Source organism: Lissotriton helveticus, chromosome 1_1, assembly GCF_964261635.1.
Source record: "Lissotriton helveticus chromosome 1_1, aLisHel1.1, whole genome shotgun sequence".
In the NCBI taxonomy this organism is placed as follows: domain Eukaryota; kingdom Metazoa; phylum Chordata; class Amphibia; order Caudata; family Salamandridae; genus Lissotriton; species Lissotriton helveticus.
In genome coordinates this window covers 1,304,237,367-1,304,250,022 of record NC_136057.1, presented here as the reverse complement: position 1 = coordinate 1,304,250,022, position 12,656 = coordinate 1,304,237,367, and the positions used below count along the sequence as shown (strand labels likewise).

At 47.0% G+C, this 12,656-nt stretch overlaps 1 protein-coding gene across 5 annotated transcripts in view; it reads left to right on the top strand.

Annotated features, from left to right (window-relative positions):
- PRKACA (protein kinase cAMP-activated catalytic subunit alpha) overlaps positions 1–12,656 on the top strand; it is a 777,054-nt gene that overhangs the window by 638,930 nt on the left and 125,468 nt on the right. For all 5 annotated transcript variants that reach the window (XM_078681383.1, XM_078681393.1, XM_078681402.1 and 2 more), the window contains one exon: positions 10,221–10,347. In XM_078681383.1, the coding sequence (XP_078537509.1) occupies positions 10,221–10,347 (127 nt within the window). The remainder of the gene's footprint in view (positions 1–10,220; positions 10,348–12,656) is intronic.

Below are 12,656 nucleotides of genomic sequence, written 5' to 3'. Positions count from 1 at the left end.
GAGAGGCCGTGGAGGGCCTGGACCTAGACGAATACGTCGAGGAGGTAGGGGACGACGAGGAAGTTTATGGGGCCGCGGAAGATAGCTCGGAGGAAGAGCTATGCCCCGTCCGTACCATAACTAAGGCTCAGGTCACGGGATCGCCACTCGGCCTTACCCACGACCCTCCACCTAAGTCCTCGGCCCCGCCTTCTGGCCCGGCTACAGACATTTCAGCGGAGCCTCCGTTACAGAAAACGAAACCGAAACCATCGGCTTCGACTTCTTCTAAGATGGCCGACGCACCATCGAAACCGAAGAGGCCGGAAACGGCTTCAAAACCGTCGTCTTCGGAGGCTTCCAAGCCTAAAAAGGCAGTCGACAACGAAAAGGCACCCAAAGGGGCAAAGGAGGCCGGCTCCAAGAAAGTCGTCGAGCATGTGTCGAGCAAGGTGGTGGAGTCGATGTCGAAGAAGACTGTCGAGAAACCTTCACCCAAGACTGCCGTGCCGAACTCTGAAACCACGGCGCAAAGGAGAAGAACTGCCGATCCGAAGCCGGCGGCGCCGACGCCTAAGGCCAAGACAGGGGAACGGACCCTTGCTGTCGAGGGTGCGTCCGCGCCCAAACAGAAGTCGTCAACGCTCGGATCCTCACCTGGTGGTGGATCGAAGGCCTCGGTCGGATCGACGAAGCCGTCCGCTTCTTTTACTAAGCAGGTCGCGGACTCCCTGAAGAGGATACGGGACAAGGCGTCGGAACCGAAAAAGTCCTCGGTACCAACGGCGGCTGTCCCGCTGAAGAAGACTTCGACGCCAATCCTCTATACTCTGCCGCCGAAGGTAGCGCCGAAGGCTTTCGCACCTCGTACGGTGCCCGATGACTCGGAGGGGCTGCAGCAGACTCAGCGTGCTGGAAGCTCTGCTCAACCACTTTCGCACAACGACAATTCGGAGCATTTTATCGACGCCGACACGGGCAAATTACTGCTCTACAAGAGGAAAATTACGTCCCAGCCGGTGGACTCCTATGTAATCCCTCTAAAAAAGAAAAGGCCTGCACCAGATACTCCAGAGCTTGTGGAACCCATTCCTCAACAGCCTAGGAGGAGTCCGACGCCTTCACCCACCTACTCAGATGGGGATGGGAATGAACAGGATGATGAGTATACCTTCCCTGCCAATAATGACCCTGATGAACAGCAGGACTCATGGATAGACACTGGTGACCAGGGTGACCAACAGGTGGTTAGTGACCCACAGCTTTATGGAATAAAAACTTCTCCTACTGAAGACTCGGCGGCATTTAATGCCTTAATTGAACGGGCGGCTGCAAATCACAAGGTGGAGATGCATGCCGACCCTGTGGAGGTTGACTTTTTGTTTGATACATTCTCTGCATCAGAAAAGACTGTCAAAACACTGCCAATGCTTAAAGGGGTTCTCAAACATGCCAATGACATTTTCAAGGAACCCACCAGGGCACGGGTGGTTAACCCACGTATAGAGAAGAAATACAGACCGGCACCTGGGGACCCTGCTTATATACGAGGCCAGTTGCCTCTGGACTCTTTGGTCGTCTCCAATGCCCGCAAGAGGGCGAATTCACAGACAACGGGTGAAGCTCCTCCCCCGGACAAAGAGTCAAAAGTGCTGGAGGCAGGGGGCAAAAGGGTGGCAGCACAGGCTGCAAACATATGGCGCATATCCAATACACAAGCCCTGTTGGCTAGATATGATAGGGCGCATTATGACACCTTGGAACAGCTTCTGCAACACCTTCCAGACAAGTTCAAAGAAGGAGCTGAAATGTTAATCCAAGAGGGCAAGCTCATTTCTAATGCTGCGATTAAATGTGCGCTTGACGTTGCAGATACAGCAGCAAGGGCGGTGAACACTAGTGTTATGTTGAGGCGTCAAGCTTGGCTCCGCATCTCAGGGTTCAAGCCCGAGATCCAAACAACTATCCTCAACCAACCCGTCAATCCAGACAGACTGTTTGGCCCGGAGGTTGACACCACCCTTGAGAAAATTAAAAAAGACACAGACGGCTAAGTCCATGGGTGCACTTCAGTCTCAGCAATACAGGGGCAACAATTTTCGTCGCTCAGGTACAAGGGGTGTTGCCAGAGGACACTTGGCACAGCAGACAAGTTTCCATAGAGGAGGCGCCCAGGCCTCTTACCCCAAACAGAATAGAGGTGGTTACAGAGGAAACAGTGCCAAGGGCAGAGGCAGAGGCAACAATACTTCCCGTTCCTCTGCTGCCACAAAACAGTGACTCCCTGTCACTGCCCCCCGACCATCCATCACCTGTCGGGGGAAGACTCCAACACTTCCTGCCAGTCTGGAAAAACATCACCACAGACAGGTGGGTAAGGAAGCTTATCCAGTTCGGGTATTGTTTGGAGTTAACGTCCACTCCCCCCAACATACCCCCAAGACAACGTCCTATGTCAGCAGAGCACTTGCACTTGTTGCAGCAGGAGGTTCTCATAATGCTGCAAAAAGGAGCAATAGAGCTCGTGCCGGTGGAGGAGGAAGGCACAGGGGTTTATTCCCTGTACTTCTTAATACCAAAGAAGGACGGCTCACTCAGACCCATTCTGGACCTGCCCCCCTCAATCTATACATACTCTCGGAACATTTTCACATGTTAACGCTACAACACCACTTTTGAACAAGGGAGACTTCCTCGCAACCTTGGACCTCAAGGATGCTTATATTCACATACCACTCCACCCATCCCACAGAAAGTACCTCAGGTTTACCATACAGAACAGGCATTACCAGTTCAAGGTCCTACCCTTCGGAGTGACCACTGCCCCCAGAGTGTTCACAAAATGTCTGGCGACCGTGGCGGCGCACCTCAGGAGAAGGAACATACATGTCTACCCTTACCTGGACGACTGGCTCGTTCAAGCCAAGTCGGAACAACAGTGCGCCGCAGACATGTCCCACACTATTCACCTCCTTCACAGTCTGGGGTTCTCCTTAAACTATCCAAAGTCGCACCTCCAACCTGCCCACGTGCGGCAGTATCTGGGCGCGACCATGAATACTCTGGCTGCCACAGCACAGCCAAACCCGGCGAGGATCGACCACATCCAGTCGCTAATCCAGAGGTTCAGACCCCAACACTCACTCCCAGCGAGAGTGTTCATGCAGTTGATAGGCATGATGGCCTCCTGCATCTTCATAGTCCCGCACGCGAGACTGCATATGCGTCCGCTCCAGGAATGTCTAGCACATCAGTGGACGCAGGCTCATGGACAGTTGAAAGACCTAGTGTTGGTAACCGGTCGGGCATACAACTCTCTGCATTGGTGGACTCCACACAACCTTTGCAAGGGCCGACCGTTCCAAGAGCCTGTACCACAGATCATCCTCACGACGGACGCCTCTCTCCAGGGTTGGGGGGCTCATGTGCTCCACTGCACGGTGCAGGGACTATGGACAACACAGCAAAGGAAGATGCACATCAACTGCCTGGAGTTGATGGCGATCTTTATGGCGTTAAAGTCCTTCTTCAAAGTACATTTGTGCAACAAGGTCGTGCTGATCCGGACGGACAACATGACGGCCATGTACTACATCCAGAAGCAGGGGGGTACGCACTCTCCACAGCTGTCTCATCTGGCTCAGAGCATGTGGAAGTGGGCCATTCAGAGGAACATCTTCCTCATGGCGGAACACCTTCCGGGCAAGGACAACCAGATGGCGGATCTGCTCAGCAGGTACAGCCATCAAATGCACGAGTGGGAGATACATCCATCTGTACTCCGCCCGTACTTCCAGCAGTGGGGTCATCCGGAGATAGACCTGTTTGCCACAAGGGAAAACGCAAAATGCCAAAGCTTTGCCGCCAGGTTCCCTCACCCACAGTCGCAAGGCAATGCGATATGGATGAACTGGTCAGGCAGATTTGCGTACGCTTTTCCCCCAGCACCTCTCATTCCGCTGGTGGCAAGAAAGCTAAAGCAACACTCGATGACGCTCATCCTGGTTGCTCCAACGTGGGCACGCCAACCATGGTACACCACGTTTCTAGAACTCTCCGTGGTACCGCATCAAAGGCTGCACCTCACACCCAGGCTCTTGACGCAGAACCATGGCGACATTCAGCATCTAGACCCGCAACAGCTCAATCTGGCGATCTGGCTCCTGAAGTCCTAGAGTTTGGCAACCTTAATCTGCCTCCTGAATGTATGGACATCATCAGAGAGGCAAGAAAACCCACTACCCGAGTTTGCTATGCAGCGAAATGGAAGCGTTTTGTCATCTACTGTACAGAGCATAACATAAATCCGCTAGATGCATCCATTCCAAACATCATTTGCTACTTGTTACATCTTTACAAATGCAATCTAGCGTACGCTTCCATTCGAATACACTTGTCAGCCATAGCAGCTTATCTTCAGAACAGGCAGCACCTCTCTGTTTTCAGGGTGCCTGCCATTAAAGCTTTTCTAGAAGGGCTGAAGCGGGTCATTCCTCCCAGAACCCTACCCGCTCCAATTTGGAATCTCAACGTGGTCCTCACTAGGTTGATGGGTCCACCCTTTGAGCCTCTACATTCATGTGAGATTCAATTCCTGACATGGAAAGTGGCTTTCCTCATTGCCATCACGTCTCTCAGACGTGTTAGTGAGCTACAGGCGCTCACGATACAAGAGCCATTTATTCAGGTTCATTCCAACAGGGTGGTGCTCCGCACTAACCCCAAGTTCCTTCCAAAGGTGGTGTCACAATTTCACGTCAATCAGTCAATTGAACTGCCCGCATTCTTTCCAAATCCAGAGACGGTAGCGGAAAGAATGCTCCATACCTTGGACGTTAAAAGGGCGTTGATGTACTATATTGACAGAACACAACCATTTAGAAAAACACAACAACTATTCGTTGCCTTTTCCGCTCAGCACAAGGGCAACCCCATTTCCAAAGCGGGAATAGCCAGGTGGATCGTTAAATGTATTCAGATTTGCTATCAGAAAGCTAAACACACTTTATCGATCCCACCCAGAGCACACTCCACACGCAAGTTAGGAGCCTCCATGGCATTCCTAGGAAACATTCCTTTAGAAGACATTTGCAGAGCAGCCACGTGGTCCACACCACACACGTTTACCAAACATTACTGCGTAGACGTGCATTCCAAACAGCAGGCAGCTGTAGGACAAGCTGTTCTCAAGACTCTATTTCAGACTTCTGCAGCTGGCACGGGCGGCCGCCGTTAATGGAGGGACTGCTATGTATTCTATGCAATAGATATGAATTTAGCAGCCCACATGCCTCGAACTGAATATGCTACTTACCAGTATGCATCTGTTCTTGGCATGTAGGGCTGCTAACATTCATATCGCCCACCCTCCTCCCCGGCACCTGTAGCAGCTGCAGATTGCTTCTTGCATTCAATCATTAGCATGGACATCTTTAACACTGTCATACTCCATCTTTGCCGCAATGGCTAAAAACAATCTGGGGATGGAGTCGATGCCCATGCGCACTGTAGTCCAGGGGAGGAGCCACCTATCTCGTGATACTTCGAAGACTCTTCCAGGACAACAATGTGCAATCATCCGGACCCAACACTAGGCGGCGATCTATGCAATAGATATGAATGTTAGCAGCCCTACATGCCAAGAACAGATGCATACTGGTAAGTAGCATATTCATTTCGCAAGTGGCACAGCGAAGATCAAAGAATCCTTCATCCACCACAGACAAGGAGGGTAGAAGGCTCTATAATATCGGAAAGCATTTCTCAGCGATGTCAGCGCTCAGTCAGAGCATCTAATTCTTGGCATTGCTAGGCAGATATAATAGACAGATGGGGTCAGACATTGCTGCATATCTTGACAATCTTCCTGGAGGCGGCGAAGAAAATACTTTGGGAAGGAGAAATTCCTCAGCTTGACTGTAGCCCGCAGTTACTATCAGTTCAGAGTTTTGCCATTCAGACTCGAGTCCATCCCCTCATTTTTACCAGGTGCCTAGCGCCAGTCGCAGCCTACATCAGACAACAGCAAAAAAAAACATTTCCCTACGTCGATGGCTGGCTAGTCAAGGCCCCGACTTACAAGGTCGCTAAAGCATCCTCCAATGCCTGTATGCACCTAATCGACCAGCTACGCCTGACTCTAAACCCATACAAATCAGTCCATTAGCCGTCATGGCTACTAACCTTTCTTGGAGCCATACTCGATACCGCTTTAAACAAAGCATATCCCACTCTGGAAAGGCAACGAAAGCTGATGGCGTTGACACATTTGTGCAAAAAAGGTCACTTTCCGTATGCCTTTACAAGTCTTTCCTAGGCATGATGTCTTCCTGTCACATTATTCCATACTGGCCCCTACACATGTGTCCGCTTCAGGAAGCTTTAAACATCCAGTGCGTCAAGTCAAGGGAACATTCGACGAAATAATGAAAGTAACTCCACCCATGATTTCATTACTCGTTTGGTGGACACAACCTTGTAATCTGTCACAGAGCCGGCCTTTCCTACCTCAAGCCCCTCCTTTAGTGAATGTCAACGGATGCCTCCTTGGACGGCTGGTGAGCTTACCTTCAGGATCTCTAGGTCAGCGGTAAATAGCCCACATCCCATTGGAGCCTTCATATCAATCCCCTCAATTTAAGAGCGGTGTTCCTTGCTCTACAATTTTTTCTGCCCATAATTAAAAATTCTTCAGTGCTTGCGCAAACAGCCAACACTATGACAATGCACTACATAAACAAGCAGGGAAGCACAAGATCGCACCCTATATCCCAGGAAGCTCAACGTCTCTTGAAATGGACAATTTAAAAAAAATATTTTTTAGAGTTTTATATAGCGCAAACTTAACCCGAAGGTATCAGAGCGCTTTACATGAGCACCAGTTAGGTTACAGACGGGCGCATTCATTTTTGTTAGGCACAGGGAGATTAAGTGATTTGCCCAGAATCACAGGATGTTGAGCGTCGTTGCCAGGACACAAACCCGGCTCACCAGCTTCGAGGTCAACTGCTCTAGCAGATACTAGTAGTATCATTAACCTCAGAGTATGTGCCAGTAAAACAGAACACCTTAGCGACACTTTAAGCAGTCTAAAAACAACCTACCACTAATGGAAATTGGAGGAACACACACTCAACAACATCTTCCTCCAGTGGGGCATGCCAAACCTAGACCTCTTTGCAACTCCCCACAACATCAAATGCCGAAACTTCGGGAGTTGGCATCCCAATAAGGGATCATAGGAGAATGTCTTTTCAATTGCATGGTCTGGCATATTTCACTACACCTGTCCTCCCATTCCTCTCCTTCCAAAGGTGCTAAAGAAGATGAAGACGGGACTCTGCAAGATGTATGTATGTATGTGTATGTATCATGCTGATAGTCCCAGCATGGCCCTGTCAATATTGGTATACTCAACTTCTCCTCCTTTCATACAAGCTCCGATACACCTCAAACCGATTCAGTCACTATTGATGATGTGCCAGGGACAAGTACTGCATCCAGATCCCTGTTCTCTCAGATTTTCAGCCTGGCTCCTGAGTCCCAAGAATTTCAACATTTAGCAATTCCTAAAGAATGCAGAGGCATACTAGCCAGGGCAGGCGCAGACCGTACCAATAAGACGTACAGCTTGAAGTGGAAGAGTTTCTGCATTTGGTGTAGAACTGTAAAAGTACATCATATCTTTTCCTGCCCAGAAGAGATCTTGCCTTACTTCATTCACCTGGTGCGAACAGGTGTAGCTCACGCTTCTATAAAGGTAAATCTAGCGGAAATTCCCGGAGGTCATCTAATACTTATGGTACAGCAGGCTGGTTAAGCAGTTTCTCAAGGGGTTATTTAGAAAATTTGCACAAGGAAGAGCCCCTCCTCCAACATGGCAGCTCAACATGATGCTTCCGCAATAAATGAAACATCCTTTCAAACCCATTCATAAAGCGGATATAAAGTTTCTATCTTGGAAGGTAGCTCTCCTCCTCGCTCTCACGCCTGCAAGGAGCCAAGAGCCATTCTTGCAGTTTAGACATGATGAAGTAATTCTATGCATAAACCCTAAATTTATTCCTAAAGTCCCATCAGATTTTCACCTAAAGGAGCCGGTAATACTTAAATAATTTTTCCCAAATCCTCCAACATCAGCTGACCGTGCTTTGCACTCTATAGATGTTAAACGTTGCTTTAAGTTTTATTTGGACAGAACCAAATCTTTTTGCAAATCCAACTGTTTGTGGCCTGTAGCACACCAAGAAAGGATTACCCTCACACAAAACATTTTGAGATGAATATCGAGTGCAATTCTCTTCTGCCATCAGCAAGCGGGCCAACCTTTGACCTCAAAGGTCCGTGCTCATTCCACCAGAGCCATTTCCACGTTCATGGCATTATTTGCTGGTGTGTCCTTTCCAGATATCTACAAAGCAGCAACCTGGAAGAGTGCACACGCGTTCATGCAGCATTACTGTTTGGATTCTGAAGTTATGCGAGATGCTGCAGTAGGACAAGCCGTTCTAAGACATCTTTTGAAATAAAGGTGAGCCATTTCCTTTCACCCACCATGCGTTTTCTTCTTGCGCACATTTTGCATACTGTGTCTACATATATTGGTATTCTTTTGCAGGCATGTTCTAAGACATCTTTTTAAATAAAAGTGAGCCACTTCCTTCTACTTACCATCCGTTTTTTTCCTGCGCATGTTTTGCATACTGGTTTTTTTATGGAGTTTTATATAGCGCAAACTTGACAAGAATATGGTGTCAGACCGCTTTACATAGCACCAGTTGCGTTACATGAGGACACACTCATTTTTTTTTAGGCACGGGCGATTAAGTGATTTGCCCAAAATCACATCACAGGATGTTCAGCGTTGTTGCCGAGACTCGAACCCAGTTCCCCAGATTTGATGACGACTGCGCTAGCCGTGAGGCCAACTCTATATATATATATATATATATATATATATATATATATATATATATATATATATATATATATATATATATAGATAGATAGATATATATATATACACACACACAACGCACACACACACACACACACACACACACACACACACACATGCGCACACACACACACACACCATGTGCTTCTTGCTGCTCTCTACTCTTATTCAAGCATGTGAGTCTCTGTGAAAGTTCCAATACTGGAAAAATGAAATCAGTTACTTACCTATAACTGTAGATCTCCAGTATTGGAATCTTGCATAGATTCACATGCAACCCCCCCCCCCCCCCCCCCCCCTGGAAAAGCTCACCATTATTCACCTCAGTAGAGTGCTATGTGTACACACTAGTGCTTGGAAAATCTGAGGGACAGGACCTTCTCACAGTTAGGTTCTACAGAATGGTGTCTTCTGATTGATTGTCTTCTTAGTTTAGTCCCTTTTAAAATAATGACTAGGATCTGTTACTAAACCAAGAGGTCTAGGGCCTACAACATGTTCTAGGATTATTAGAACATTGCTTTTCTAAGATACCAGGTACTCCAATCTCTACCACTAGGAATCATTCAAGCATGTGAATCTATGAAAGATTCCAATACTGGAGAACTACATATACAGGTAAGTAACTTATTTTCATACATACACCTAGACACCCCCCCCCCCCATATATATCAGGATTTGCTACATCCATAAGATAAGAAAAATGGAAAGAAAAGGTTGCCTTTGGCTTTATTATTTTTCACTGCTTGGGTGCCACCCTTACACTGAGATTCTGATCATTTATAACTTTAATCGAGATATTTATGATAGAAAATGGATGCTACTGGCCAGTAACGTTTACTTTTATGCCTGTGTCCAAATGGTTGCCCATTTCTGTGATCTATTTCCTGCTTGTGACCATGCTCCTTTTTACTGCATCTAAGTCCAGTGCATTTTTCTCAAGCCCAGTGTGAGGCGGTGAACCTGCCCGTGGATAAGAGATGGATTCACATTCTGAATGTTTGTCTACAACTACAGCTAGCTCTCAAATATTTGACTTAAAAAGCACTGTGCATAAAGTTTCTGGTGCTCATCTTCGTGCTAACTAAAGTGCTTTTTGCCAGCTAAATTTATTGAGGACAAGTTTAATGGATGAAGTTCATTTTGACCTGTGATTTGTGTTTGGTGAAGTGACAAGAGTAGCAGTTTGCTGTATTTGCTACATGATGTTATTGCTCAGAATGAGAGTTCCCTCAAACAAGCATTTTCTTTTGAAATATGTGATTTAATTGTTTTTTATTTTTAGTGAGCCTCATGCTCGATTCTATGGCGCACAGATCGTTCTTACCTTTGAGTACCTGCACTCCCTGGACCTCATATACCGGGACCTGAAGCCAGAAAATCTGCTCATAGACCAGCAAGGGTACATCCAGGTAAAGCAAACACTTGGGATTGGGTGGTTGTGCCAATAGGGAAACAATCCGTTTTTATATGTCACGTGAAACTACTGTTACACCAGTCAGATTACATTTGCAGTAAAATAGCAAATAGGGGCATGCCTTCAGGTGATTAAGAAGTTAGACAACCTATTAACTGACTAGAGCTGAGGGACATGCTTATATCCAAGATATCCCACCCCCAGCTGCACAGGGAGGGGAAGAATCTACCACTTTTGAAGCGTGAATCTTTTCTGGATTTATATGCTATGCATTATTCTGCCATCTAGTGGTTGGGTCTGGAATGCTCCATTGTAGCAGTACTTATCTCATTGGTTTTTAGGTCTCGCGTGTAGCGTTGCAGCGCAAGGCGCTGCTTGCTGTGCGAGAACTCTTGTAATTACATTTTAGAAGGGGGATTTAAGCCCCGCCCCTCATTTCCTTTGACTGGCGTCACCTTTTTTGCTAAACGGTGGCCTGCCATTGGAAATGAGCTGTTGGCATTGCCTCCCTTTCGCCTTTTGGTCCGGCCCTTCCGGACTGGATCGCCTGCTTCATGACTATTGTAAAGCAGTTTCTTATCGCAAAGAGGCGTGTTGTATAAACTAGCCGTGAGATCCAGTCTGGATGGGCCGTCTCAAAGGGAGACAGGGCGCAGCGTGTTTATTTTTGCATTGCGCTTTCACATTAAAGTGAAAGCGCAATGCAAAAATAAACAGCGGCTGACTGGTGAACGCTTGTTTTCCACAGCTGCCAGTCAGTCGGTCCCGGAACTTTGCACACCCTAGGCAACACATAAAGCTGCAATATATCTTGTGATGTCTTCAGATCAGCACTTTTGAGAGAAGTATTTCATGTTGCAGGCTAAAGTTCGTATGCCACCGTTTTGGTGTATTTGCCTTTTAGGTGCAGGAAACGGGAAAATGTTACTCCGTGAACCCACACACCAGGGCGGGGCCGCAGAAGCCAGTGGACGGAGTTAAGAACGGCAGAGTCACGAAGAAGCATGAAGTCCTTATGAGTCAGACAATGCTCTCCTAGCAAACATGCATTTTATGCTTTACACATTCTGCTCCAGAAAGAAATGCGGTAGGACACCGGATCAGGTTCACTTACTGGTTGCAAACACCCCAGCTTCAAGGCGTCAGACTTCTACCGCAGAGATCCATTGCACCAGGCAAGCCTCAGGATAAAATGACAGTGAGAGGAGAGCTCAGGTTGTCAAATCACATGCCAGACAGACCCATGTGCAACCAGCCAGTCATAGCTGGGAACCGTCATAAAATAGCATAGTTGTTAAAGGAGCCTGTCGCAGAGCACCGTAGGTGACCTACAAGTCTGATTAATTCGCCGATGATATAGCTCGGTGGGGGAATGCTCCTGTGGCAGAGATTCTTGTGCAGCCTGCAGACAGTCACACACTGGTCAAATATCGCGCTGGTTCCTACTGAAACCTGCTGCCTGCAAGTTTCAACTTAAATCTTTGTCCTTCTAAGATTAATTTAATTGATAACATGAATTGTGTATTAAAGAACACCAGTTATGTTTAAAACATGATTCGATTTGAATTGAGTGCTACACAAATGGTCGTGATTAGTCTAATAACAGCCTCAAAGATGTATACCATGCATACATTCAGAGCTTGATAGAGTAAGACGCTTTCATGTCTCTTGACTGACTACCCAAATATTTATTTCTTTTTTGCAATCTGCTTTATGCCAAAGTAGTGAATTCGAAGTGCTAACACAAACAAGCATTTGCAATACAATAGGTCTCGCATGTCCGCGAGTTTGAGCTATTGGCATTGTAAATGACAATGCCTTTAATTTATGTTTTGGTTTTTGAAACATAAAAAAAGCATTATCATTTAGAGTGCCAATAGCTTGAACTTGCGTAAATGCGAGACCTATTGCATTGCAAATGCTTGTTTTTCCTGTTGTTGTTGGGCGTCTACTGTCCCATCATTTGGTGTCCAATCGAGCCTCTTCTTGACATCATACGATCTCCCCGGAAGTTTCCATGCGTTGTCGCTATATTAAGATTCTTTTTTTCACCGTTTGATTTAGAAGCTTTACTAAAGGCTCCCCAGCCTACAAAAAGAAGGGGTCTTGGACAAAGTTATTTTGAGAAAACACCGGAGAAGACCACTGAAATATTTCTTTTTATTTAAATATCAATGGGCGAACCCGAGAATACCCAGACAGGGGGCCCCCTGCTCCACGTGATATGGAGAAGATACCATTACAATTCTGCCCAAAGTGCCGCCATAAATTAGCCCATAAAGACAAGCATTAGATGTGTAACCT